The 25,510-nt window shown below is 36.7% G+C and overlaps 1 protein-coding gene across 1 annotated transcript in view; it reads right to left on the reverse strand.

The window, feature by feature from the left end:
• Positions 1 to 25,510, reverse strand: part of galnt13 (UDP-N-acetyl-alpha-D-galactosamine:polypeptide N-acetylgalactosaminyltransferase 13) — an 82,391-nt gene that overhangs the window by 31,168 nt on the left and 25,713 nt on the right. Inside the window, exons 4-10 of the mRNA XM_056466104.1 lie at positions 21,301 to 21,467; positions 18,773 to 18,980; positions 16,309 to 16,479; positions 13,983 to 14,100; positions 10,927 to 11,107; positions 1,592 to 1,731; positions 200 to 298 (exon numbers count right to left, since the gene is read on the reverse strand). Of these exons, the coding sequence (XP_056322079.1) occupies positions 200 to 298; positions 1,592 to 1,731; positions 10,927 to 11,107; positions 13,983 to 14,100; positions 16,309 to 16,479; positions 18,773 to 18,980; positions 21,301 to 21,467 (1,084 nt within the window). The remainder of the gene's footprint in view (positions 1 to 199; positions 299 to 1,591; positions 1,732 to 10,926; positions 11,108 to 13,982; positions 14,101 to 16,308; positions 16,480 to 18,772; positions 18,981 to 21,300; positions 21,468 to 25,510) is intronic.

The following is a 25,510-nucleotide window of genomic DNA, read 5'->3' on the forward strand; positions in this document are numbered from 1 at the left end:
GATCTTAATATTAATTTTTAAAAATCGTGATTCTCATTTTAGCCAGAATCGTGCAGCCCTAGTCCCTTGTATTTGCAAGAAACTTTCTGCCAGACTGTAAGTGTGGAACTATAAAAGTAAGGTCTGCGAAATTAGCAGAATTCTAGTAGAAACTTAAGTGTATTAGCCAGGCAAACCTTTTATTTGATAGCTTTCTTACCTGGTTTCCGCCCATTCCATGACAGTTGAAGAATCCAACCTTTTCATTCTCCTTACGACCCATGTTATCCACACACTGATTGGTCTCAACATTCCTGATCTAATATAAAAGGGGAAAGTTTCAAGATTTAGTTCATTGCATATTCTTTTCAATAGTCTTTAAGTCAATTACTTTTAGAACAGTCCCACATACATTTATAGTAAATAATACAGGGCTTTATTTAGGGGCGTCGCTAGACCCTATTTACTGGGGCACGTGCCCCAGTAAAAATCTCCTGTGCCCCAGTAAATGCATTGAGATATTATTTACTTCATATGGAAGTGTATATATTAAGAGTGGTAATTATGAAATAAAGACATTATTCTCTATGTGCAACAGAACCAACGCTGGTGAAAGTAAAGTGTTTAATCAAAAAGCAAACTGCCGCATCTCCGCGTGTGCGCAGAGAACCCGCGCGCCTCTCACACGCACTGCTCTTCTGCTGGTGCGAGTCCCGGTAGTTAAAAGCAGGCTACTTGGTTGTCGCGCGTCGCTCATGCGTTGTAAAACCGGCATAACAGCCTTTTTTGTTCAGCTGGAGGGAGGTGGAGCTGGAGCTTGGAGGACTGCATTCATACATCTCTGCAATGACTCAAATAACTGATTGATAAAGTCATCTGGAATGACACAGAAAGATTCTTGCAGGACTCCCAGAGTTTATCAAGATTCTTTGGATTCAATGCCTCCTCCTTTATTTTACCCCAGACATGCTCAATAATGTTCATGTCTGGTGATTGGGCTGGCCAATCCCTGAGCACCTTGACCTTCTTTGCTTTCAGGAACTTTGATGTGGAGGCTGAAGTATGAGAAGGAGCGCTATCCTGCTGAAGAATTTGCCCTCTCCTGTGGTTTGTAATGTGATAGGCAGCACGTCTTGACACCTCAGGCTGTTGATGTTGCCATCCACTCTGCAGATCTCTCGCTCGCCCCCATAATGAATGTAACCCCAAACCATGATTTTTCCTTCACTAAACTTGACTAATGTCTGTGAGAATCTTGGGTCCATGCGGGTTCCAATAGGTCTTCTGCAGTATTTGTGATGATTGGGATGCAGTTCAACAGATGATTCATTGTAAAAATCTAACTTCTACCACTTTTCTAAATTATCAACTAGAAGTCTATAACTAGAAGTTATTATTTGTTGTTTGTACAGCTGGGATCGACAACAACACTTTTGTCTGGTAGTGTACAGTATTTTTTCCATTCTCAAAAACCATTTTCCTTTATTATTACACAGAAGATCTATATACTTGTACAACATTACAAACCAATCGGTTAACCTGTAACAATTTATTAAAGACTCACGCTGTTTTCTTAACGGATAAAAGAATGGCCAATGAAAGGATCTCTTACCTCCCCAAGTGAGTAATATCTGCGGGGAATCTGAGAATCGGGGTATATGTTCTCCAGGTACCATGAGAATGGTTTGCACTTCAGAGATTCTCTCAAAGCCTTCCGCGAAGAAACATCTCCGTAATCTACCCGAACCACACCTGGAGAAACACAAATCATATATTTTCAACCAAACAACCATGAATGCTTGCCTCAAGACTCCAACTTGAATAAATGTGACCCTGGACCACAGTCAAATGAGGAAATGTGATTTATACATAATAAAAAGCTGATTAAATAAGCTCTCCACTGATACTTTATAAGGATATGTTTCTTTAACCTGTGTCTATATGGGTGAGATACAACTATTTGGATATGTGAACCGGAATTACTGAGAAATATCACCTTGTAAGCATTCTAAACGAAAATCTTACTGTGTTACTAATCAAAAACTGAGTTTTGATATATTTACAGTGGGAACAATTTCAAAATATCTTAATGGAACATCACCTTTACCTGTGTTGATATATAATTATATCGTGACTTTACTTGGAGGGGCACATCATCATTAACCCATTCTTAACTACTCATGAACTTCTTATGCACATCCGTCTAGTGCATTTCCAATCCAGGCTCATTCTGAAAACGTAGTCCAGCAGACGTTTCTGGAGACCGCGAATTATGTAGCCGGAGGTACGTATGGCTGCATTTAATTTAAGCGAACACTACGGGGTGGTATGACGCCGTTCCTTTTAGCGCTTACCGGATGGCCGCTTACCTTCGTGTGGAGGGCTTTTTCGCCCCAACCAGTTTGTCCAGTTGGCTCGTCCTGTACGTCGGTGGACTTAATATGCAGAGAGGAGCTGACGACGACTGGGTTTGAGTCCGGGGAAGAGCAGTTCCAGAAATTAAGTAAGACAAAAACAGAATCCAAGAAATAATGTGAAAAAGTTCATAAAAGGGTGAGAATGTGGTAAAAAAAATCAGACGAGGGCTTTTCTTTTTCTGGACGGCTTTTGTAAAATGTTGGTTGGGTTTAGAGAAGTAAGCGGGCGGGCCAATCGGTAAAATTGTTTGGATTCAGGTAAGGAGGAGGGTGGGTCGGCCGGCTGATCGCCCAGTCAATCATTCAGCCATTCGGGCAGACGGTCGTTCGACAGCGGCCTCTGGTGGGTTTACGCAAGAACAGCGTGGGCGTGGGTGCGAACGGCACTCGCGAGAGACATTTGAGAAGCGAAAAAGTGCACACATCGGCCTCTCGCGGATTCGCGAAAACTAAAACTGCAAAAATACGTACCTCCCGGGACATATTTCGCGGTCTCCAGAAACGTCCGCAGGACTACGTTTTCAGACTGAGCCTGGGTTGTGCATTTCCACAGAACAACAATAAAAAGTGTTCACTCTCACACACTCACAGACACACATACACTTTAATTTGCTGTTATACTCCATATAAAATCCAGAAAAATAACTATATAAAGTTTTATATATAACTATATAAAAAAACAGGTCTATATAAAGAGGTTAACTGTGCCAACTGATGAGCAACAGTAAAAATGACAATCAGCCAACAATCAAAACTGCATGCAACATTATCATTATCCTAAAATATTTTTTATTTCTTAGGATTTTAGAATTTCTTATGTAGGTGAAGGTTTTGCAGTGCATTGTTAATCGCAGAACTTCTCTATTAAAAAAAGAAAGAAAGAAAGAAAAAAAGGTTCTGAAAGAGATCAAGCCTCAGCCAGGTCAGAAATGTAAAACAAAAGTGACTTACCATAAAAAGTAACTAAGTAATGCAACTAATAACTTTTAGAGAGCAACTCAATATTCTAAAGCATTACTTCCAAAAGTAACTTTCCCCAACGCTGATTACAACCTTGTTTGAAAGCTGTGCACCTTTCAACATCAGACACTAGAGGGAGCTTCAGCATCACTGTTCAATAAAAGCTCAATTTCTTCAAGGCATTGTTTCTGCTCGCACTAAAATCACACCCATTCTCCAAACTGCTTATCAGCCAGAACAGGGGTAGGGAACCTATGGCTCGGGAGCCACATGTAGCTCTTTGACCAAAAATATGTGGCTCTCCAGCTGTCTCCATTCAATAAAAAATTTAAACCCGTCACTAAAAATCAATTTCCTATTAAATATACAATTAAAAATGACCTTTTTATTGTATATTTTTTTCAGCAAAATGAATAAGAATTAAAATAAAAGGACATTTCAACCAATGCGCATGTGCAGCGCTGTGGATTAACTTGAATCAGATACCAATAAAGTGTATGATACTTGCATATCTATGGTAACCTTGCGCACGTAAATTCAAACAACATTTATGAGTGTTGATGGCGGAAAAAAAATTTAAAAATCAATAAAATATCATTTCTTAATACATGGACTTGCTCGTCATGTGATGCTTATATATCCCCAATGGCTATTTAAAAAATGCAAAATGGCTCATTGCTGAAAAACGGTTCCCGACCTCTGAGCTAGAGGCACAGATGGGGTGTTCACACTAAAAGTTCATTTTTATTATTATTATATTTATATCTCTTTATATCTCTCTTATATCATAGCATTTACAGCCAAATTCAACATTTTGAATAGTTGTAATGTTTTTAATGTCACTCCATATTAAACAAAGAGGCGCAGGCCTACTTTGGGATGGCCTAGATGTGTGGTCTCTCCTATGTGTGGCACTACAGAAAGGATACATCTGCACCGCACACACACACACAGTGAAAGACAGAGCTGCTGACTTCCCAGAGGCTTTGGCGATCGGAGAACACAGTGACAGCTGAAGTGTCATGAATTCAGGTCTTTCTGCTGACTGCTGACTTTCTGCATTTCTTCCAGAGTCTAGCATTTTCTCTCTTTATGTCTGCCTTGATATTTTTTTTCGGTCTTGTTTTCTGACCTATTCTCTCTTTATCTCTCTCGCTGTCTGTGGTGCAGATGATAAACGATCTTGTGTGTTTGGTTAAATGCCCGTGGGGCAGAGCTGCTCTCAGATGTGATCACTGGGGCTAAGCTACAGTATGTGCTCTTGTGTCCCCTATTATATCTCTCCTCTGAGTTCAGCCTAATGTAAAAGATCAGTTCATGTTAAACATCTACAGTTATTACCTGTTGCAAACTATCAATGTCGTTCACAGCGATCATTGATCACTTACATAAAATGTACTGTACACTCACCGGCCACTTTATTAGGTACACCTTAGTAGTGCCAGGGTGGACCCCCTTTTGCCTTCAGAACTGCCTAATATTTCCATTGCTTTTCTACACGCTTGATGAATGTGCGTGATCATACAAAACGTGACCCTGGATCACAAAACCAATCATAGGTGTCAATATTTGGACATTTAGATTTATATAATCTGAAAGCAATAAGCTTCTGATTGATGTATAGTTTGTTTGGCTTTGTTTTGGGTTAGAAGTAGAGAACATATTCTGGATAATATTTGAACAAAATAATAATAATAATATTTCCCAGAGATGGGTTGCGGCTCGAAGGGCATCCGCTGGGTAAAAACGTGCTGGATAAGTTGGCGGTTCATTCCACTGAGGCGACACTGGATTAATAAAGGGACTAAGCCGAAAAGAAAATGAATGAATGAACGAATAATAATAATAATAATAATAATACGACAGCGGCAGTAACGATGATCAAATTTGGGAGATAAAACATCCTTTTTTGTTTAAAAAATAAAATAATAAATCTGATTAGGGCAGATGGTAGCTGCTGTGTCTCAGAGTGCTTCTGGTTTATCTACGTAGATCAGTATTCAAATAAAAAGTGCCACCTTCCAGTAGCTCAAACATCACAGGATTATGGGTTTAAATCCCAGGATTTTCATAGACTGATCCAACGGACCCCTTGAAAAGCAACGGACAGAAGCTTTGCCAAATGCAAAAATAGAAATCTATGCGCATGCTTTCCGGGCTGGGCACACATCCAAAACCTCAAGTGTGAATATTACGCTAAACATCTGCTTGTGTTTTCTACCCGCTGAATTGAATACATAAAGCAATAAACATTTGTAATAGCATTAGGCCAAGAAAATGGTCATATAACCTTCTTTCCGGCTGAAACTTTCTTTTCAATTAGCAAAAATACAAATCAAGACTTCTTTCTGCTCAACATCAAACCTCTTCAATCCAAATACACCATAGCTTCTCTCAAAGAAACCAACACTAGACATACCAGGCCACAATATTTATTATTTTCTATCGCACACACACAAACAAACAAACAATGTGTAATTTTCGCCACTAGAGGGCATGTATTCACCACAAACAAAGGCATATTTTGATAATGTCATGACTGAGAGTGGAATCATGGGAGTTGTCATCTTCATTACATCCTACAGCAGTGGTCCCCAACCTTTTTATCACTGTGGACTGGTCAACGCTTTTTACCAATTTTACCGTGGCACTTAGGGGGGATGGGGTGGAGGGTGACGGAAGTGTGATGGAAATGTAAGTGGATTGCTAGGCAACCATCGTGCATTTCCTCATGACAAGGATGCCTGTCAATCTCGTAAAACATTGCTGCAAATCTAATACAAGTTTTATTTATGTTTTTTAAAAACCACTGCTATTTTCGGTTTTTCTGTGTTTGAGATAAATAGTCTACTGAAATGTGTATATTCCGTAAAAAAATGAAGCTTATCAGTAAATTCTTGTCACATGACTCACTGTGCGCTAACGGCAGTTGAGATGCAAGCGGCGGGTCTCCATAACAAACTTGCACGTGGAAAAGATGTGATATGTGAACAGCCGCTGGCCGCCGTCATTTGCAATCTCCAGCAGTTGATATTTTTCTCACACAGACATGTTGGATTCACCTGATTTGCTGACAAATGGGTTGCGGGTCCATTCCTTGGCAGATCGTGGATTCTTCACTGGGCATTTTCCACTTCACAAAGACACTTTCCAAAGACATCTGTTTCTTACACATTTTGTTAGATTGTGGGTTAAATTTTGGCACTTAAGTGAGCGAGAATACGCTTTTTTTTTCAAAATAAAAGACTTTTCAAAATAAAAGATTGTTCAGATTCAGATAATAAATAAAGCAGAAATAATTTATGATTTCTTGTGCGGACCAGGTACTAATTGATCCATGGACAGGTACCGGCCCGGTGGTTGGGGACCACTGTTCTACAGGACTCGTAAAGAAATCATGTTGATGGGTGAGCTAAAGTATTCAACATTAATACATTAATACTGAAGCGGCGCCGATGGATCCATAATCCAGTTCGGCAAACACCTGACGTCACCCATAGAAAGTCAATGGGAAGCGTTGATGCTGACGGCCCGTGTGAATGGGGAGTAAAGCTGAAAGCTGTAAAAGTGACATACACACGTTGGTTTATGAGGTCTATGGATGTAATGCATTTTATACTTTAAATCAGTGGTCTCCCCCCACCGGGCCACTGACTGGCATAGATCCCTGGACCAAATTAGTACTGGACTGCACAAGAAGTCATTAATTATTTCCATTTTATTTATTATGCGACTCTGAATGATCTTTTATTTTGAAAGTTCCTTTGCGAAGGGGAAAATACCCAGTGAAGGATCCACGAACTGCTAAGGAATAGATCCACAACCCATTTGTCAACAAACCAGGTGAATCCAGCATGTCCGTGCAAGCAGATCAACTGTTGAATATCGCAAATGACGGCAACCTTTAGGCTGACTAGGGGCCATTCACAGATCGCGTCATTTCCATGCACAAGTTCATTACTTCCAATGGAGGCGCACGGCTTGTGTGCATATTGGGAGTGACTCGCCCAAGCGCAGCAACATGTGCAAGCGGCACAATGCACTCGTGCCTTCCAAGCACACCCAGTTGACAACATCTTCAGAATGCTAAGAGCCCACCGTGAGTCACGTGACAAGAACTAACCAATCAGCTTCATATTTTGTATGGAAAATACACATTTCAGCAGACTAATTATCTCAGACAAACACTGCAGAGCTTTTTTATATTTTATATTTATATTTAAAAAGAGTGGGACCACTGCCGTAAATGAAGCTTATTATATGATCTTACCCTACCCCCCAAACCCAACAATGACAGGAAACCTTGACAATTTTGAATGTCAATAGTTCCTATAAAAAGTTTCAATAACCAGTTTTGAATTACTTATTGTATTTCAGGTTTATTTTATTTTAAGGTACAATGCACATTTAAGTACATTTTTAGTATGAAATCCAAACTAACCACATGATTTTTTTTGCGCTACATTGGTAATTTTGTGGCAAACAAATCGTCTGCGCATGAAATTAAGAAAAAAAAAAGTTTGCCCTTGTAATCTACAATTAAAATCTGAAAATGCGCTTCCTGTTTGTTTTCAGTTAAATTAGCTCTGTCCAGGGTTTCTGCAGGTTTCATCCAGTCAAATTTAAAATGTTAGGACCCTTTATAAGACCATTTAATACTAAATATTAGACTTATACTGGAATTGTTATTATCATGAGGAATCATATCATTATTTTTTGTTTCCTTTCCTTTTTAATGGGGAATTTGCTGTAAAAATGTCTAAAAGTTGTTGTGAATTGTATCTCCTGGCAATAAAAAAAACGTAAACAGAAAAAATAAGGTTTTATTGAGACAGATTGTTGGTGATTGGATGGATGTCGGCCCGATTGAGTAGCTTTACCTTTTTAAAATGATTTAAGACCTATAACACAATATTTCAGCAAATTTAAGACTTTTTAAGGCCTAAAATTTACATTTTGCACATTAAGACATTTTAAGACCCTGTCTGTCTGAGGTATTGGGCGTGGCTAACATAATTAACCACGCCCCTCCAACTGTCAATTTTGACAACAAACAGAAATGGATGAGGAGTCGGTTGGTCGGTTGTATTAACTCTTCCAAATCTTTTTAAATGAAAAGCCTACTTAACTACATTCAATCAGCTCACAGTAGAAAAAACAAGCCACTCCCACTGTTTTCTCGTTTCCGTTTCTCTAGGAACTGCATCACAATACAAAAAAAAAAAAAAAAACACAAATAAAAAAAACGGTCGCAGCTTCCAGTTCATGCAGACTTAATCATACAATAAAAAAGGACAATGTGCCAGAATTAGCCAAAAGGCTGTTTTTCATCTGCTTCTACAGTTTTGTGATGCACGAATGCACGCACACACATTCTCCATTCGGCACACCACAACAGCACCACTGGGACGTCTTTCCAGGAACGATCCCCCTCATGTTCTCCACATTATTACTGAGATCCTCCAGAATCGTTCCCTCTCAAGTCAACTGACAGAGGTCTCAGTAAAGGCTAATCTCATTATTGTCCTTGTACAGGATACTGAGGCTTTCTAACCCCACTAAAGCACTACATTTCCCAGGTCTCCCTGGGGGCAAAATGCAGATAAGAAAAGCAGAACGTCCATGAATACGTGAGCAGCCGAGCGTAACTCAGACACCTAGCGCAAAGCCAGGCATGAATAAAAGATGGAAAAATCTCTCAGCAGGGTGAAATATGTGTCCCATGGATATGACCACTACAGACTGTCATGAAAAAACATTCTGTATCAGCAAACGTGAGCGAGGCAGATGGATGTAAAAATGCTTTAGGTGGATGTGGGACAGTTACAGCACTTAAAGTTGAATGAAGGTAAAATATTGATGTTACCTGGGAAGAATAACAGGTTTAATATATTTTATTTAAAGATAAAAAAATAAATAAATAAATAAACTTAAAAAAAATATATCACTGGAAAGGTTGTGGAACAGAAATATTTTATGTATTTTTAATTCATTAGTAGTAATAGTATTATTATAATTTTTTCAGTAAAACAAATTATAGAAATTAAAGGCGCAATCTGTATTTTCCCCTCTAGAGGGTGCATATTCACAACAAACAATGGTGTAGTTTAATGACTGTATGAATCACCTGTCTATATAAGGTCCCAGGGTTGACAGTGCATGTCAAATCACAAACCAAGCATGAAGACAAAGGAATTGTCTGTAGACCTCCGAGATTGTCTTGAGGCACAAGGCTGGGGAAGGTTACAGAAAAATTTCTGCTGCTCTGAAAGTTCCAATGAGCACAGTGTCCTCCATCATCCGTAAGTGAAAGATGTTTGAAACCACCAGGACTCTTCCTAGAGCTGGCCAGCCATCTAAGCTGAGTGATCGGGGAGAAGGGACCTAGTCAGGGAGGTGATCAATAACCTGATGGTCAGTTTATGAAGATTACTATGAGAAAGGCAAAGATGACTACGCAGATGTGACAGAGGGAGTCAGTGTATTTAACTTGACGGATGCTGCCTTGTTTACACGATAATAAGACACATTTTGCTCGTTCGGATCACAGGTAGACAAGGGACACACATTCCAGTTCAAAAGCATGCCATTTTTGCTTAAGCCTTATGTCCACTTCCGATCATACTGCACGGGGATTTCTCTGGTCTTTTAAACTAATGCCACGTAAAATAGTGCTTTTTTGTAAAGATTTGTACATTTAGTACTAAAACAATCAAATACTGTATAAAAAGATTTATTCGTTGCTGCTTATTTCCTTTATTTCTGATTCATATTTATTAATATTCATATTTCCTAATACAGAATAATCTTGGATTTAATCTAGATTAAAATGGCTCAGTTGAATTCTGCCGAAGGCATTCAGAATATGTGTGCTACCCAAATAATGACTAAATATAAGTCTTTGTCCAGTTAGGCAACTCATACTAAAGGGGGGTGTATTATTTGACACTCATTCTTTTGGGAAATTATGCTTGAATTTAAAACATTCAATAATAGAGTTATAACGTTTTTTAGTGTCAACACAATGATCAAATAAATACGAATTCTCCTCATGAAAAAGAAATGTTTGACAGCAAAAATTACACCTCAGATGCCTGCCTAAAGTGTTCTTTGCTTTACAATACACAATGTTGACATAGAGAGGCAGAAAGGGTGCACTGAAAAGGAAAGATTAAGAGGTTTGGCTAGGGAATTACAGTAAGAAATTTACAGTAGGTGTGTGTAAAGTGTGTGGAGTGCTGTGCTTTAGAGGAGGTGTAGGAAATAAACAAAATTAAATAATGGTAACAATGCGCTAAAAGCACAGCAAGGGTTATTAGCCACAGATTAACTTCTGGTTAAAGGTTAATGTGACTATTGCAATTCCTTTTAGAGCATCCATAATACAATTGAATTTAAATTTCCATTTTTAAAGACATGGCACTTCAATGTGTATTTTGTGTTCAACAGAAAGACTCGAAAAGTTTTGAAACAAGTAAAGAGTGATAGAATTTTCATTTTTTGGGTGTACTATCCCTTTAAGCTTCAAACAATAAAGCATCAATTACAGATTTAATAACAGGAGTATTACCTGGTGAGATGATGTAGAAGAAATCTTTAAACTCGTCCATCCAGACTTCAGCCAATCGTCTGTTGTTCTTGTTTATGACCTGACCAGTCCCACCAGGAAAGCTGTACGGTGTGGCCTTCCGGAACACATGTCCGACGTGAGAACATGTTACTATCTCTAGAGATCCACCACATTGCCAGATCTGTGTACATACATACAAAATGCATCAGAATCAACAACATTTTCAGAATCAAATCATTTACACTCAAAAAAATGATGTTTGCTGTTTGTTCAAACTACAGCGGGGAAAATAAGTATTGAACACGACACCATTTTTTCTAAAGGTGCTGTTGATTTGAAATTGTCCCCGGATGTTGGTAAAAAGAAATGCATATATGCAAAGAAAACAAATGAAATTATGCATAATAAAATGAAATGACAAAGGGAAAAAGTATTGAACACATGAAGAAAGCGAGGTGTAGAAAGGCAGTGAAAGCCCAGACAGCAGCTGAAATCTCTCGGTAGTTCTTTAGCAACCCTCTGCACTTCGTCAGTGTAAATCAATATTAACTGCTTCAGTCCAACATCTACATTAGCAGGATGATGAAGATGAAACCAGGGTGGACATTTCAGCAAGACATTGATCCAAAACACAGCGAAGACACTCTTAAATGCTTTCAGAGAAAGAAAATCAAGCTGTAGAATGGCCCAGCCAATCACCTGCCTTGAATCCAATATGACATACAAATAAAGCTCAGATTTGATAGACGAGACCCACAGAACCATCAGGATTTTACACTCTGTTGAAGTCTGTGGAAAACTGCTATGCAATGCATGTGACGTCATTCTTCATATGAGAGACGTCTTTCAGCTGCCATCACCTTTTATATAAAGTATTAAATACGCTTCAGTAGTTCAGTACTTTCTCCATTGTGAGTCCAAGTGTCAGTCCATTGTATGTAATTTTTTGTTTTGTTATAGTTTTATGTTTGTATTTTTTGGGTTTTTTACCAAAATCTGGTTCAGTTCAATCAGGGTCCCTTCCGTCCATTCCATATTCGTTTTCGAACAAAAAAAAGAAAAACTAAGAAAACGGCCATTTTAGGCTCGATTTTCGTTTTTGGTTTAAGGTAGGAAAACAGATAAACTACTGTAAAATTCATTATCCACAAGTAGGCGGTGCTGAAACACCCTTTTTCCTCTGATTAGCCAACCAAATCTGAGCTTCTGACCTCTGATTTCTTATATATATATATATATATATATATATATATATATATATATATATATATATATATATATATATATATATATATATATATATATATATATATATATATATATATAAACTAAGTTTACATATTCTATCATTTGATCAGTTAGCAGGCTTACATTCATTGCGTATGCATAAATTTTATAAAAACGTAAATGATCAGTATTTTTACACATTTGTCATTAAAATAAGGTCATAGTTCGCTGATACATGTCTTGCTGCTGTGCACCTGATACTGAGCAAAGAAAGCTATTTCCGAGCAGAACCTGGTATGCACGATTGCTTCCAAGCAAGACCTATATAATAATGATGATGATGATAATAATAATAATAATAATAATAATGATAATAATAATAAAGGGACTAAGCCGATAAGAAAATGAACGAATGAATAAATGAATAATAATAATAATAATAATAATAATAATAATAATAATAATAATAATAATAATAAAGGGACTAAGCCGATAAGAAAATGAATGAATGAATAAATGAATAATAATAATAATAATAATAATAATAATAATAATAAAGGGACTAAGCCGATAAGAAAATGAATGAATGAATGAATGAATGAATGAAGGAATGAATGAATGAATGAATGAATGAATAATAATAATAATAATAATAATAATAATAATAATAATAGTAACAATAATAATAATAATAATAATAATAAACCTAGTTGGCCGCCAAACTTCTTGCTGCTGTGCACCTGTTGCTGAGCAAATATCTCTGAGCAGTACCTGGTTTGCATGATTGTTTCAGAGCTACTGTAATAATAATAATAATAATTTATATTGTTTACTTACAGATTTTTTTTTTTGTTTTTTTTTTAATAGTTGTTTGCAGGACCAGAATAAGAACACATTGGGCCCTGGGGCTATAATAAAGGGTACCATTTGTTTTTATTTTATTTCCTCCTATTTTAATTTTATTTACGTATATATATATATATATATATATATATATATATATATATATATATATATATGACTTATTTTGAGGGTGATGTCAACAAGCTCAGATCAGAGGAAAAAGAGTGTTTCAGCACCGCCTACATGTGGATAATGAATTTTAAAGTCGTTTGTCCATTTTCCTACCTTAAACCAAAAAATTAAATTCAAGCCAATCTCGTTTTCTTAGATTTCCTTTTTTGTTTGAAAACGAATATGGAATGGACGGAAGATATCCTGATTCAGTTCCATGTCAACAGCTAATTTGGAAATATTATTCCCAGGAAAAAAAACATGACATGTTGAATAATTATTTTCCCCGCTGTACTTTTTTAAAGTGAGCTGAAAGAACACAATTCATGAGCTTTGTGGGACAACTTAATTGTTTTTTGTTCCATCCACTTAAATTTATAAAACCTAATAAGGTAACTTAATCAATTTTTGTTGAGACAACATGAAGGAATTGAGTGGAAACCAGAATAATTTACACAATTACAATGAAAACAACATTCTGTGAAAAATAGTTCCAATTAAAGAAATTTGTATTTTTACTAATTCACTCATTGTCATTATGAAAGACATTTTGTCCTCCTATATTGTGTTCTTATTTAAATAGATAGTTTCACCCCAAAATAAAAACGTACTCACTATTGGTTCTAAAGCTTTATGAGTTTCTGTCTAATGTTGAACAAAAAAGAGAATATTTTAAAGAAAGATGGAAACCTGTAACCATTGACTTCCATTGTAGGAAAAACAAATACTACGGAAGTGAATGGTTACAGGCTTTCCTTTTTTTGATTGAACTATCGGTTTAACGTTTTAAAAAAGCACAAAAAAATAACCCTCACCCTGAAAGACATCTCAAGATTTTCCCCTCCCCAAATATCCATCCCTGAGTCATAGGTGCCAATCTCTTCAAAATACGTTCGGTCAATAGAGAACAGACCTCCTGCCATCGTGGGAGTTCTGTGGAAAGGAATCAAACAAAATCTCATTAGGAACTGATTTCTTATGTGCACTAAGCATCAATAACTAAATTAACTGACGTGAACCCTGATGTTAGCTGATGTGTTAAAGAATCATCTGATCATTGCCTAAAACCACACAGAATCTGCCCTCGCAGAAATCTGAAGATTTACACAGATTTGTTAGCCCATCATTGAGATTATATATTTACTTATGTAAATGGTTCTAAACATATACAGTTGAAGTCAGAATTATTTGCCCCCCTGTTTATTTTTCTCCCCAATTTCTGCTTTACGGAGAGCAGATTTCTTTAGCACATTTTTAAACATAATAGTTTTAATAACTCATTTCTAATAACTGATTTATTTTATCTTTGCCATGATGACAGTGAATAATATTTGACTAGATATTTTTCCTGACACTTCTATACAGCTTAAAGTGACATTTAAAGGCTTAACTAGGTTAATTAGGTTAACTAGGCAGGTTAGGGTAATTAGGCAAGTTGTATAATGATGGTTTGTTCTGTAGACCAGTGTTTCCCAACCCTGTTCCTGGAGGCACACCAACAGTATATATTTTGGATGTCTCCCTTTTCTGACCCATTAACTTCAGGTGTTGGAGTCTCTTCTGATGTTATGATAAGTTGATTCAGGTGTGTTTGATTAGGGAGAGGTTAAAAATGTGTACTGTTGGTGTGCCTTCAGGAACAAGGTTGGGAAACACTGCTGTAGACTATCCAAAAGGGGCTAATAATCCAAAATAGCTTAAAGGGGCTAATAATTGACCTTAAAAAGGTTTTTAAAAAATTAAAAACTGCTTTTATTCTAGCCGAAATAAAACAAATAAGACTTTCTCTAGAAGAAAAAATATCATCAGACATACTGTGAACATTTCCCTTAACATTTTGTTAATCATCATTTGGGAAATATTTAAAAAAGAAAAAAAGCTCAAAGGGGGGGCTAATAGTTCTGACTATTAATTTAGTTTTCTAGATTTATTTCAGATTTATCACTGAATAATATGCAAATTAGTATATGATTTATGTATAATACAGTTTGTAAAGTAATATTTTCTGACTTTTAGTAGATATACAGTACTGTGCAAAAGTAAGACCTTGGCACAACCTACAGAATAATCAGTCTTTTCATTAAAAACAAACAGAAAATATAGGAAATATGTGCAAACTAAACAATACAAGCACAACATTTCCTAATTGTCCGAACATTTTCTGAAATAACGTGCTGTGCAATATCAGGATTTTTTATCCCTTATCAGGGTTCCTCTTTAGGTATAGAGTCTCATATCTTTCTTTTTCTGTCCAGGTGATCTCATAAAGCCTCTATAATATTCAGGTCTGGACCCTGTGGAGGCCATTTCATGACTGGCTGTGTTTCATCAACTGTTTTCTTTGCTCCAAATAGGATTTCACTGCAAGTAGCGGAGCACTATCATGCTGAAAATGAAAACTGTTATCACTGATAGCCATTTCCAGAAGGAATGGCATAATAGATTAATATCTATCTGTACTTTTTAACTTTTACAATCCCATCAATTCAGACAATATTGCAAGCAACATTGCAGCTCAAACCAGGACAAACAGCCTCTCTCCAACATTGTCTTTCACATGTCTTAAACAATTAAACCAAAATAATTCAAACTCTAATCTAACTCCTATACTAACAAACCATACATCAACTGAAAGATAATGTATTTACCCTGTATGAAGCTCAATTTAAAAAAAAAAATGGACCAAAAAATTACTTATGACTGATTTTGTGGTAAAGGGTCACACATATCCATCATATCATGAGTAAAACAACAGATTTAATGTTGGCCTAAAACTTTTGCACAGTACTGTATATGAGAGACTTTTTCTTTGTTTCTTTTTTAATAGGATTTGCATTGTAAGCCTTAAATAACAGTTAAAAAGTTACTGTTTTTGTGTTAATGTGTTATGTTTTAGCTACTATACTCCTAAAATCATTCCACCTATATACCCGCAAATTTGTGTGACTAAATTTTGTGCCGAAATAGCAAAAAAAGTCTGCTGATTCTGTCTGGCCCAGCTTATGGGTCATTCATAGTGTCATCTGTGAATAATTTATAGGCTACTGAGCAAACATAATTTGATACAATGACATGTAATGCAAAGTAAATTTTAGAATGCATAAATTTATTAATTAAATAATTAATTGATTGATTGATTACCTTACAGGAAGGGTCCGGTCCCCTTTACGGCGGTCCATTTCTCTCTGAGGAACTGGATACCATCTAAAGTTGAGCTTCCAGTTGAATCCCCCATAGGTCATATCTGAGCCGGCCATGTACTCAAATGTCTCGTCACTGATGACATCAATAATCGGGCAGACCACAGCCCTCCTAGTATGACAAACAAAAATAACCCATTCTTCTTCAACACAGTGTTTCAATGAAACGTAAGCACATTTCGTGAAGAATTGTTTCTAATTACATGCATGTACAATTCACTAACAATGATTTCAACTTTTAATCAATAGTTAGAATCAACTATTAAGGCTAAGAACAATGTTTTGTGGCAAATTTGTTGACTTTGGCAGTTGTTTTCACAGAATAAAGCTCTTCAGTCTCTTACGGTCTTAAGGTGATAAAAGCCTGGAGGGATTAATTATGCAAAACTAACCAACTGGATATACTTTATCCCTTACTTGACAGAATAAATGTGCCGATATTCATAAATTAAATATATCATAAAAATCAACGTTCACAATATTGATGTCATTTGCACTTCAAAATACACTGAATAATTATTAATAGTACTTATTAATATTAATAGCGCCATAATTACAACACCAAATGTTTGGAAATTAAATTGGTTAACTTAATAGTTCAAACATTAACATTTTTCCATTAACCTGGTCTATGTCATGCTAAAATATTGATGGAAAATTCAGAGTATGTATAGGTCTATTGTACGTTAACTGTGCAATAAGGCTCCAATCGTTCACATTAGTTAAAGAGCCCGTATTATGGGTTTTTGAAAATGACGTTCCATGTAGTGTGTAACACAGCTCTAAGTGAAGTGAAATATCCAGCTAAGGCTTAAATCTGAAATCTTAAATCTTAAAGTGAACAGTGTTTAAAACCATTAAAAAAAAGAAAAGAAAAAAAAAGTGAGTCGACTCATAGTGGTTTGAATGAATCATCTTGATAACGAGTCTTTAGCCGTTTCGGCGTGATGTGCCTATGAAACATAAGCCCCGCCCAATTGTTGCGCGTGCAAACCCGGGAAAATTTAAACCTTTCTAAACCTAAACTTTCTATCACCTCTGGCCATTCTCCTCTGACCTCTGGCATCAACAAGGCATTTGCACTCACAGAACTGCCGCTCACAGGATATATATATATATTTTTTTCAGACCATTCTCTGTAAATCCTGGAGATGGTTGTGAGTTAAAATCCCAGTAGATCAGCAGTTTCGGAAACACTCAGACCAGCCCGTCTGGCACCAACAAGCATGCCATGTTCAAAGTCCCTTAAATAACCTCTCTTCCCCATTTCGATGCTCAGTTTGAACTGCAGCAGATCGTCTTGACCATGTCTACATGCCTAAATGCATTGAGTTGCTGCGATGTGATTGGCTGTTTCTTAACTAGTAAAACTTTCTTAACTAGTAAAAATCTAAAACTATGGACACTTTAATGTACAATTCATTTTATTAACAACCCCTTAACAAACCATTAACTAATAGTAGAAGCTTAATAAACTATTAAATAGCTGCTTATTAATAGTTATTAAGATTTAGGTATTAGATAGGACTAGGGGTATAAAAATAAGGTCATACTTTATAATTAACAACAGTAAAATTGTATTATTCAATTTTAAAATTGGGTCACACTTTATTTTGATGGTCTGTTAAAGTTACATTGCATCTACAAGCCAACTAATTCTCATTAGATTATAAGTAGACTGTTGGGGTTGGGGTTAGTGTAAGTTGACGTGTACTTGCAAAGTTTCTTATAGTCAGTTTAGCAGCAGTATCAACAGATGTTAAGCAGACAGTCTACTAATAATAAAATGGACCATCAAAATAAAGTGTTATAGAAAATTGTAACACACTGTAGCTCGTTTCAGTCTTCAAAAAATCAAAGCCAACTTCATAATATGGGAACTTTGACAGCAAAAGCCTTAAAGTCAAAAAGCCTTGAACCAGTGAACCATTTTAAAAATAGAAGTTAAAGAGACAGTTCACTCAAAACTGATCATTCGATCATCATTTATTCATCATTCACTTGTCACAAACCAGTTTTCTCTTGTACAAAAAAATAAGATATTTTGAAAAATGCTGAAAACCTGTAACCATTGACTTCCATAGTATTTGCTTTTGCTACTATTGACTTCTATGGAAACAGGTTTATACTATTTTTCAAAACAACTTCTTTTGTGATCAACAGCAGAGTGAATTTCTAAAAATTTTGAAACCACATTAGGGTGAGTAAATAGTGAATACATTTTCATTTGGGGTGAACTATCCCTTTAACAATAAATCTGATTTTTAAATACAGTTTTTATTGCACTATATTCCGTTTCTGTTTTGACAAGAAGCACAAGAAAAGCAAAAATAAAGTCTTCTGAAAAATGTCTATGCTAATTTGAAGTTTGAGACTATAAAATATAGAGCTTTCAGCACATTCACCTGTCTTCTTTGATCCGTGCCATCAGAGGCTCCAGCCAGCCTGTAGTGCATTCACAGTGGGCGTCGAGAAAGGTGATGACCTGTCCTCGTGTGGCAGCTGCCCCTCTCAGCCGTGCTCGAATCAATCCAGTTCGCTGCTCCATCCTCAAAATTCGCACCGGAACCTCCAGAGTTGCAACATAGTCCTCCAATTTTTTCTTTAAAAAATCTGCCAAACAAAAAACACAAAAATCTATAGATGAGATTAGCCATGCTCCACAAATCGTTTTGGACTAAACCTGATTATTTCTATCTGATTTCTATATTTTATATATATATATATATATATATATATATATATATATATATATATATATATATATATATATATATATATCATATATATATATATATATATATATATATATATATAATAAATAATCCTTCACTGCCACTTAACACTTGTTATGTTTTTGATTACATATTACACATATAATATTTGTATAGCTTTGTTTACCAAACATTTGGTTCTAATTGGATTCGCATTATTAACCGTATATATAAGAACTTCTATTTAATATACTTATATACTAAATACTATATACGTATGTATAAAAATACATCATTTTATTGTTTTACTTGGGCTTTCAGCTCCTATCCGATCAAAACTCTAACCAGAAAGAGCACAAAATAAAAATAAATCTGCTTATAAAATCCTTAAAAAAATACTTTGAAAGTCAATGGTTACAGGTTTCCAACATGTTTTAAAATATCTTCTTTTGTGTTTAACAGAAGAAAGTGGATCGATTATATGAGAGACCTGCTGTAGCTTTGTTTACCAGACTAGTGGTTTTTAATTGGATTTGCATTGTAAACCTTAAATAACAGTTAAGCTATTTTTTAAGTTAGCTTTCAGCTCCTATACTCTTAAAATCATTCTTCATAAATCCATTTGACTTCTTTACAAAATTCTGGCCAGAAATATCATAATAATAAATTAAAAATCTTCATTCAGCTTTAGTCTAGCCCTACTTATAACTCCAAAACTACAGTTGGTTTGGTGGCCTCAAGGCAGAGATTTTCTTACTATGAGGAAGATGAAATGGTCTTTATTACCTACTATTTGGAAAAATGTAATGCTAACTTGGCCAAGACTTGATCAACCGAAGCGCATCTTAGCCAATCAATTGGTGGCTTTAAGCAGGGTTCATACACAATTTTATTACTAAAATTCCACGACTTTTCCAGAACTTTCAAGTACATTTCATGCCTTAATGTTTCATGTAATGTCTACATACACATGGTAAATAATAAGAAAAACAATGACGTTTAAATTTATTACAGCATATCATAGAACACACAGCAATCTATTCTGTTTACATTTCTTTTTATTTTTATTTTGATAATGCTTTCACAGCACTAACAATGTGACAGCAAGTTTATGGCCAAGGACAGAAAAGAAGTAAAGACAACTAACCTATATTCAAGTAAGGGCTGCACAATATATTGTTTCAGCATCGATATCGCAATGTGTGCATCTGCCATAGTCACATCGCAGGATATGCAATGTTGGGATTATAGAGTAATATAGAGTTTAATCATAACGGAGTAAAAGTTTATCATCTGCATGCATTTTTAAAGAGATAGTTCACCCAAAAATTACTTACTATTTTCATTACACCCTTCACTTGTTTCAAACATATATGAGATTCTTTGTTTTTTAAATAAACGCAAAAAGAATATAATTGAATAACTTCTATAGTATTGAAACAAGTGAAGTGTGAGCAAATAGAGAGTACATTGTAATCGTTGAGTGAACTGTCCCTTTATGGCCTGTGACTGTGCGAACATTTCAATATTTCATATTTTAAAACATCTGGCCACAAGAAATTTTTTGTAACTTTAATAAAGATGAAATAATATACAATGAAGACTATGCAGTGTTGATTATTCAATATCTGTACCTGAATAGCGAATCCCTGAAAACTAGAATTCACTTTTATCTTTACTATATTTTATCTATGTTTGTAATTTATTTGTTAGATATTATTCGAGACTCACTCCTCTACAAAATCCCCCCAATCAATCCAAATAAACTTGTTAAATCTTCTGGTGAAATTGTATCCACATCGCAATATATATAACTGAAATACAAAATAAGGTAACGTCAGATTTTTCCAATATCGCGCAGCCCTAATTCAAGTATACAGATATTTGTTCGACTAATTTCCAAACTTTGTGGGTTTTTCCAAAACTTTTCCAGGCCTGAAAAATGCCATGTCAAAACCTCTACAGGTTTTCCATGACCGTATGAACCCTGTTTAAGTCTCCTTCCCTGCATACTGCCATAGAGGAAGCGTTAGCATTAGCCGTTTTGCTTTTTAGGCTAATTATTTTAGATCCAAGGTTAGAACTGCTACACTAAATCCCCTAGTCAACATTTAAATTAGAGTAATTCTTCCACTTACGGCTATTGTGGTATCAAAGAAATAACTTAACATCGAACTGCAAATGTAAACATTCATTTAGGAAAATGAAATGATGAGGACCTCTCTCACTGGCATCATCCACCAGCAGTATCTCATACAGCAGTTGTCTGGGCGAGCGGTTTATGGCGCTGTGTACGGTTCTTAGTAGTGTACTCCATGCCTCATTATGGAACACGATCACAATGCTGGTGTTTGGAAGGTCGTCAGGGTAGGTCTTCGACTTACAGCTGAAAAAGGCAGAAGAACAAAGTTAATATGATCAACATGTTGAATGTTTTAACACTGTACAAGCAAGGCATGCTAAATATTGTAAAAAATAATACTGAGAAATATAACATAACAGGACTCATGATTATAATTTTCCTTGGGGTGTAACTAATAATTTGTGATGGGAAAAAGTATTTGCCCCTTATTGATTTAAAAAAAAATTGCATGTTTGTCACACTTTATTGTTTCAGATCATCAAACTAATTCAAATATTAGTCAAAGATAACACAAGTAAACACATAATTAAGGAAATTAAGGTTTTTATTATTAGGGGAAAGCAATATACAAAACAACAAAGCCTTTGTGAAAAAGTGTTTGCCCCCTAAACCTAATAGCAGGAACAACTGCAGTCAAAGAGTTTTCCGATAACTTGCAGTGAGTCTGTTCCAGCGCTGTGGAGGAATATTGGCCCACTCATCTTTGTAGAATTGTTGTAATTCAGCCACATTGGAGGGTTTGAGCATGAACCACCTTTTTAATGTCATACCACAGCATCTCAATTGGATGCAGGTCAGGACTTTGACTAGGCCACTCTAAAGTCTCCATTTTGTTTTTCAGAAGTGCACTTGCTGGTGTGGATCATTGTCCTACTGCAGAACCCAAGTTCACTTCAGCTTGAGGTCATTAACAGATGGCCAGACATTCTCTTTCAGGATATTTTCGTACACAGCAGAATTCATAGTTCCATTTGTCTTCCAGGTCTTGTAGCAGCAAAACAACCCCATATAGTGTTTTTTTTTTTCTGAAATGCAGTGTTACTTTTACACCACACATAATGGGACACACACTTTCGAAAAAGTTGCATCCGTTGTTTTGTCACTCACCTTAAGCGAGTAAGGCCTGCATTTCTTTGGATGTTGTCCATGTTGGCTTTATAAACCTTTCCAGACTCGTAGATCTCAAGTATTTTCCTTCTCATTTGTTTTTTAATTTCTTTGGATCTGAGCATGATGTCTTGACTTTGAGGATATTTTGGTCTACTTAACTTTGTCATATTTAAACGATTTCTTGATTGCGTACAGGTGTGGGAGTAATTAGGCCTGGGTGTGGCTAGAGAATATATTCCTCCACTTCTTTATTGTTAACTATTGGTTGGTGGTGGAGTCCAGACACTAGTCCCACCTTGTCTAGTGTGTAATGCTCTGCTCGAGAGGTCACTGAAAACACACTTATTTTCTTTAGCTTTTAATCATGTGATGTGAGTTTATGCATTTTAGTTTTTGTGTATATTTGCATGCGTTTTATGTGTTTTTTGTACAGCACTTTGGTACCCATTGTGGTTTGTTGAAAGTGCTATAGAAATAAATTGAGTTGAGTTGAGTTAAGTTGAGTTAAGTTGAGTTAAGTTGAGTTGAGTTGAGTTGAGTTGAGTTGAGTTGAGTTGAGTTGAGTTGAGTTGAGTTGAGTTGAGTACTCATGTCCTGTCATTGTCTGTGTATGATCACAGTCTCGGTCACGAACGAAAAAATCATTACAAATGATTTTTAAAAACTGAGGATAATATGAACACTTCAAATCAATAGAAAAGCTACATTTTGTAGATGCAGTGACAATAACAGGTTAATTTAGCATTATACTTGTTTTTATACCAGACTGCCAAGTGTATTTTGTTATCATCAAGTGTATTTTTCTATCTGAAATGTAACTACAGTACAGTAGAAGCAGTCAAGTGTTGCCAAGGGATGCTAAATAAAGCAGAAATCTGCACTGGGGTGAGCTGAAAAAAAGAAAGTGATAGAGGGAACAAAAAGAGATGGGGATAAATAAATGAGCAGCAGTAGACGGTTTATAGTTCTGCTTCTCTTTGTTTGCACAGACAAGACAGGGCAAAAGGGCACAAACTGGAAGCAGACTACAGACGACAGCTGACAGAATCTATCTATGCATATAACCTAACAGCAAATCATAGGAGATTCTTGCTGTAAGCAAGAGTGAATTTTTACATCAATGAAAGGTGGTGTACAGATGTAACAGTTTTAAAGAAGATGTGCTGTCCAGATCTTGAAGCACTGTTTATTAACTGTAAGCCTTTCTACTCACCACGCGAGTTCTGCTCGTTTATCCTCGTTATTGTTTACATTCCTCCGCATGCGCACGCGAGCCTGGCTATACAGAAACTAGCTGATCTCCATTTCCACCTGGGGATACTCTTCCCGAGGCCCTCAGACTATGCAGAGTCACTGATTCGATCCAAGACCACAGACGAGATGATCCCAAGGTTTCCATATCCTGGACCAGGCCGAATCCTGAGCAGCTACTGTGATGGTCATGGAAGAGTGGAGAACATGAGACTGATTCCTGTGACGCTCCAGAGACAGACGAGTCTTCGCTGAGGCCAGCTTCCAGTCTCCGCCACTGAGACTGCAGCTCTGCACAAGACGTTTGGCCAGCGGAGAAATTAAAATGATCGTGCCCAACTGAGCCTGGTTTCTCTCAAGGTTTTTTTTTTCTTCACTTCCGCCATTAGTGAAGTTTTTTTTTCCCTCTCCGCTGTCGCCACTGGCTTGCATGGTTCGGGATCTGTAGAGCTGCGCATCGTTGGATTTGCTCTTCAATATTTGGACTCTCAGTAGTGATTATTAAACCACACTGAACTGAGCTCAACTGAACTGAACTTAAACACTACAAACTGAACTACACTGTTCCTATTTACTGTGACCTTTTATGTGAAGCTGCTTTGACACAATCTACATTGTATAAGCGCTATACAAATAAAGGTGAATTGAATTGATCAGATCACCGTGAAAGAGCAACAACGCCCGGACTCTGTTTTAATCATTCTCAGGGATTTTAACAAAGCAAAACTATCCCGTGAACTCTCTGTCCCACCAGAGACAGTAGCATATTGGATCACTGCTATACCACAATAAAGGATGCATACCGCTCCGTCCTACGAGCAGCTTTGGGACACTCTGACCATTGTTTGATTCATCTTATACCAACCTACAGGCAGAAACTGAAAACAGCCAAACCTGTATTAAGATCTGCGAAAAGATGGACGAACGAAACAGAGCAGGATCTACAAGCCTGTTTCGACCTCACTGACTGGAGTGTTTTTGAAGCTGCTGCAAATGATCTGGATGAGCTCACAGAGACTGTAACATCTTATATCAGTTTCTGTGAAGACGTGAGCATTCCTACCAGGACTCAACTCACATACAACAATGACAAACCATGGTTCACTGTAAATCTCAGACAGCTACGTCAGGCCAAGGAGGTTGCTTACAGGAACGGGGAGAGGGCCTTGTATAAGCAGGCCAAATACACACTGGAAAACGATATCAGAGTCGCAAAAAGAAACTATTCTGAGAAACTAAGGAGTCAGTTCTCTTCCAGCGACTCAGCATCCGTGTGGAAAAGTTTGAAAAACATCACAAACTACAAGACACCATCCCCCAGCACTGTAGACAATGAACGACTGGCAAACAACCTAAATGAGTTTTACTGCCGGTTTGAGAAAACCCCCCACACCCACTTTGGACTGCTCTTCACGCCACCATTAACACCTCCACCACCACCCGCTTCCCCTATACCTGCACTTCAGTTCAGTGAAGATAATGTGCGCCAGGCCTTCCGGAAACAGAAGAGGAATAAGGCACCAGGCCCAGATTTCATAACACCAGCCTGTTTAAAATCCTGTGCTGACCAACTGGCCCCCATCCTTACCCTGATCTTCAACAGATCACTGGAGCTGTGTGAAGCGCCCTCCTGCCTCAAACGCTCCACCATCATCCCCATCCCAAAGAAACCCAAACTTGCAGGACTTAATGACTACAGACCGGTGGCACTAACATCTGTGGTCATGAAGTCTTTTGAAAAACTGATGCTGGCCCACCTGAACGACATCACTGAACACTCACTGGACTCTCTTCAGTTTGCCTACAGAGCAAACAGGTCTGTGGATGATGCAGTAAATATGGGACTGCATTATGCTCTGCAACACCTAGACAGACCAGGGACCTATGTGAGGATCTTGTTTGTTGACTTCAGCTCGGCGTTTTAA

Source organism: Danio aesculapii, chromosome 9, assembly GCF_903798145.1.
Source record: "Danio aesculapii chromosome 9, fDanAes4.1, whole genome shotgun sequence".
NCBI classification, from domain to species: domain Eukaryota; kingdom Metazoa; phylum Chordata; class Actinopteri; order Cypriniformes; family Danionidae; genus Danio; species Danio aesculapii.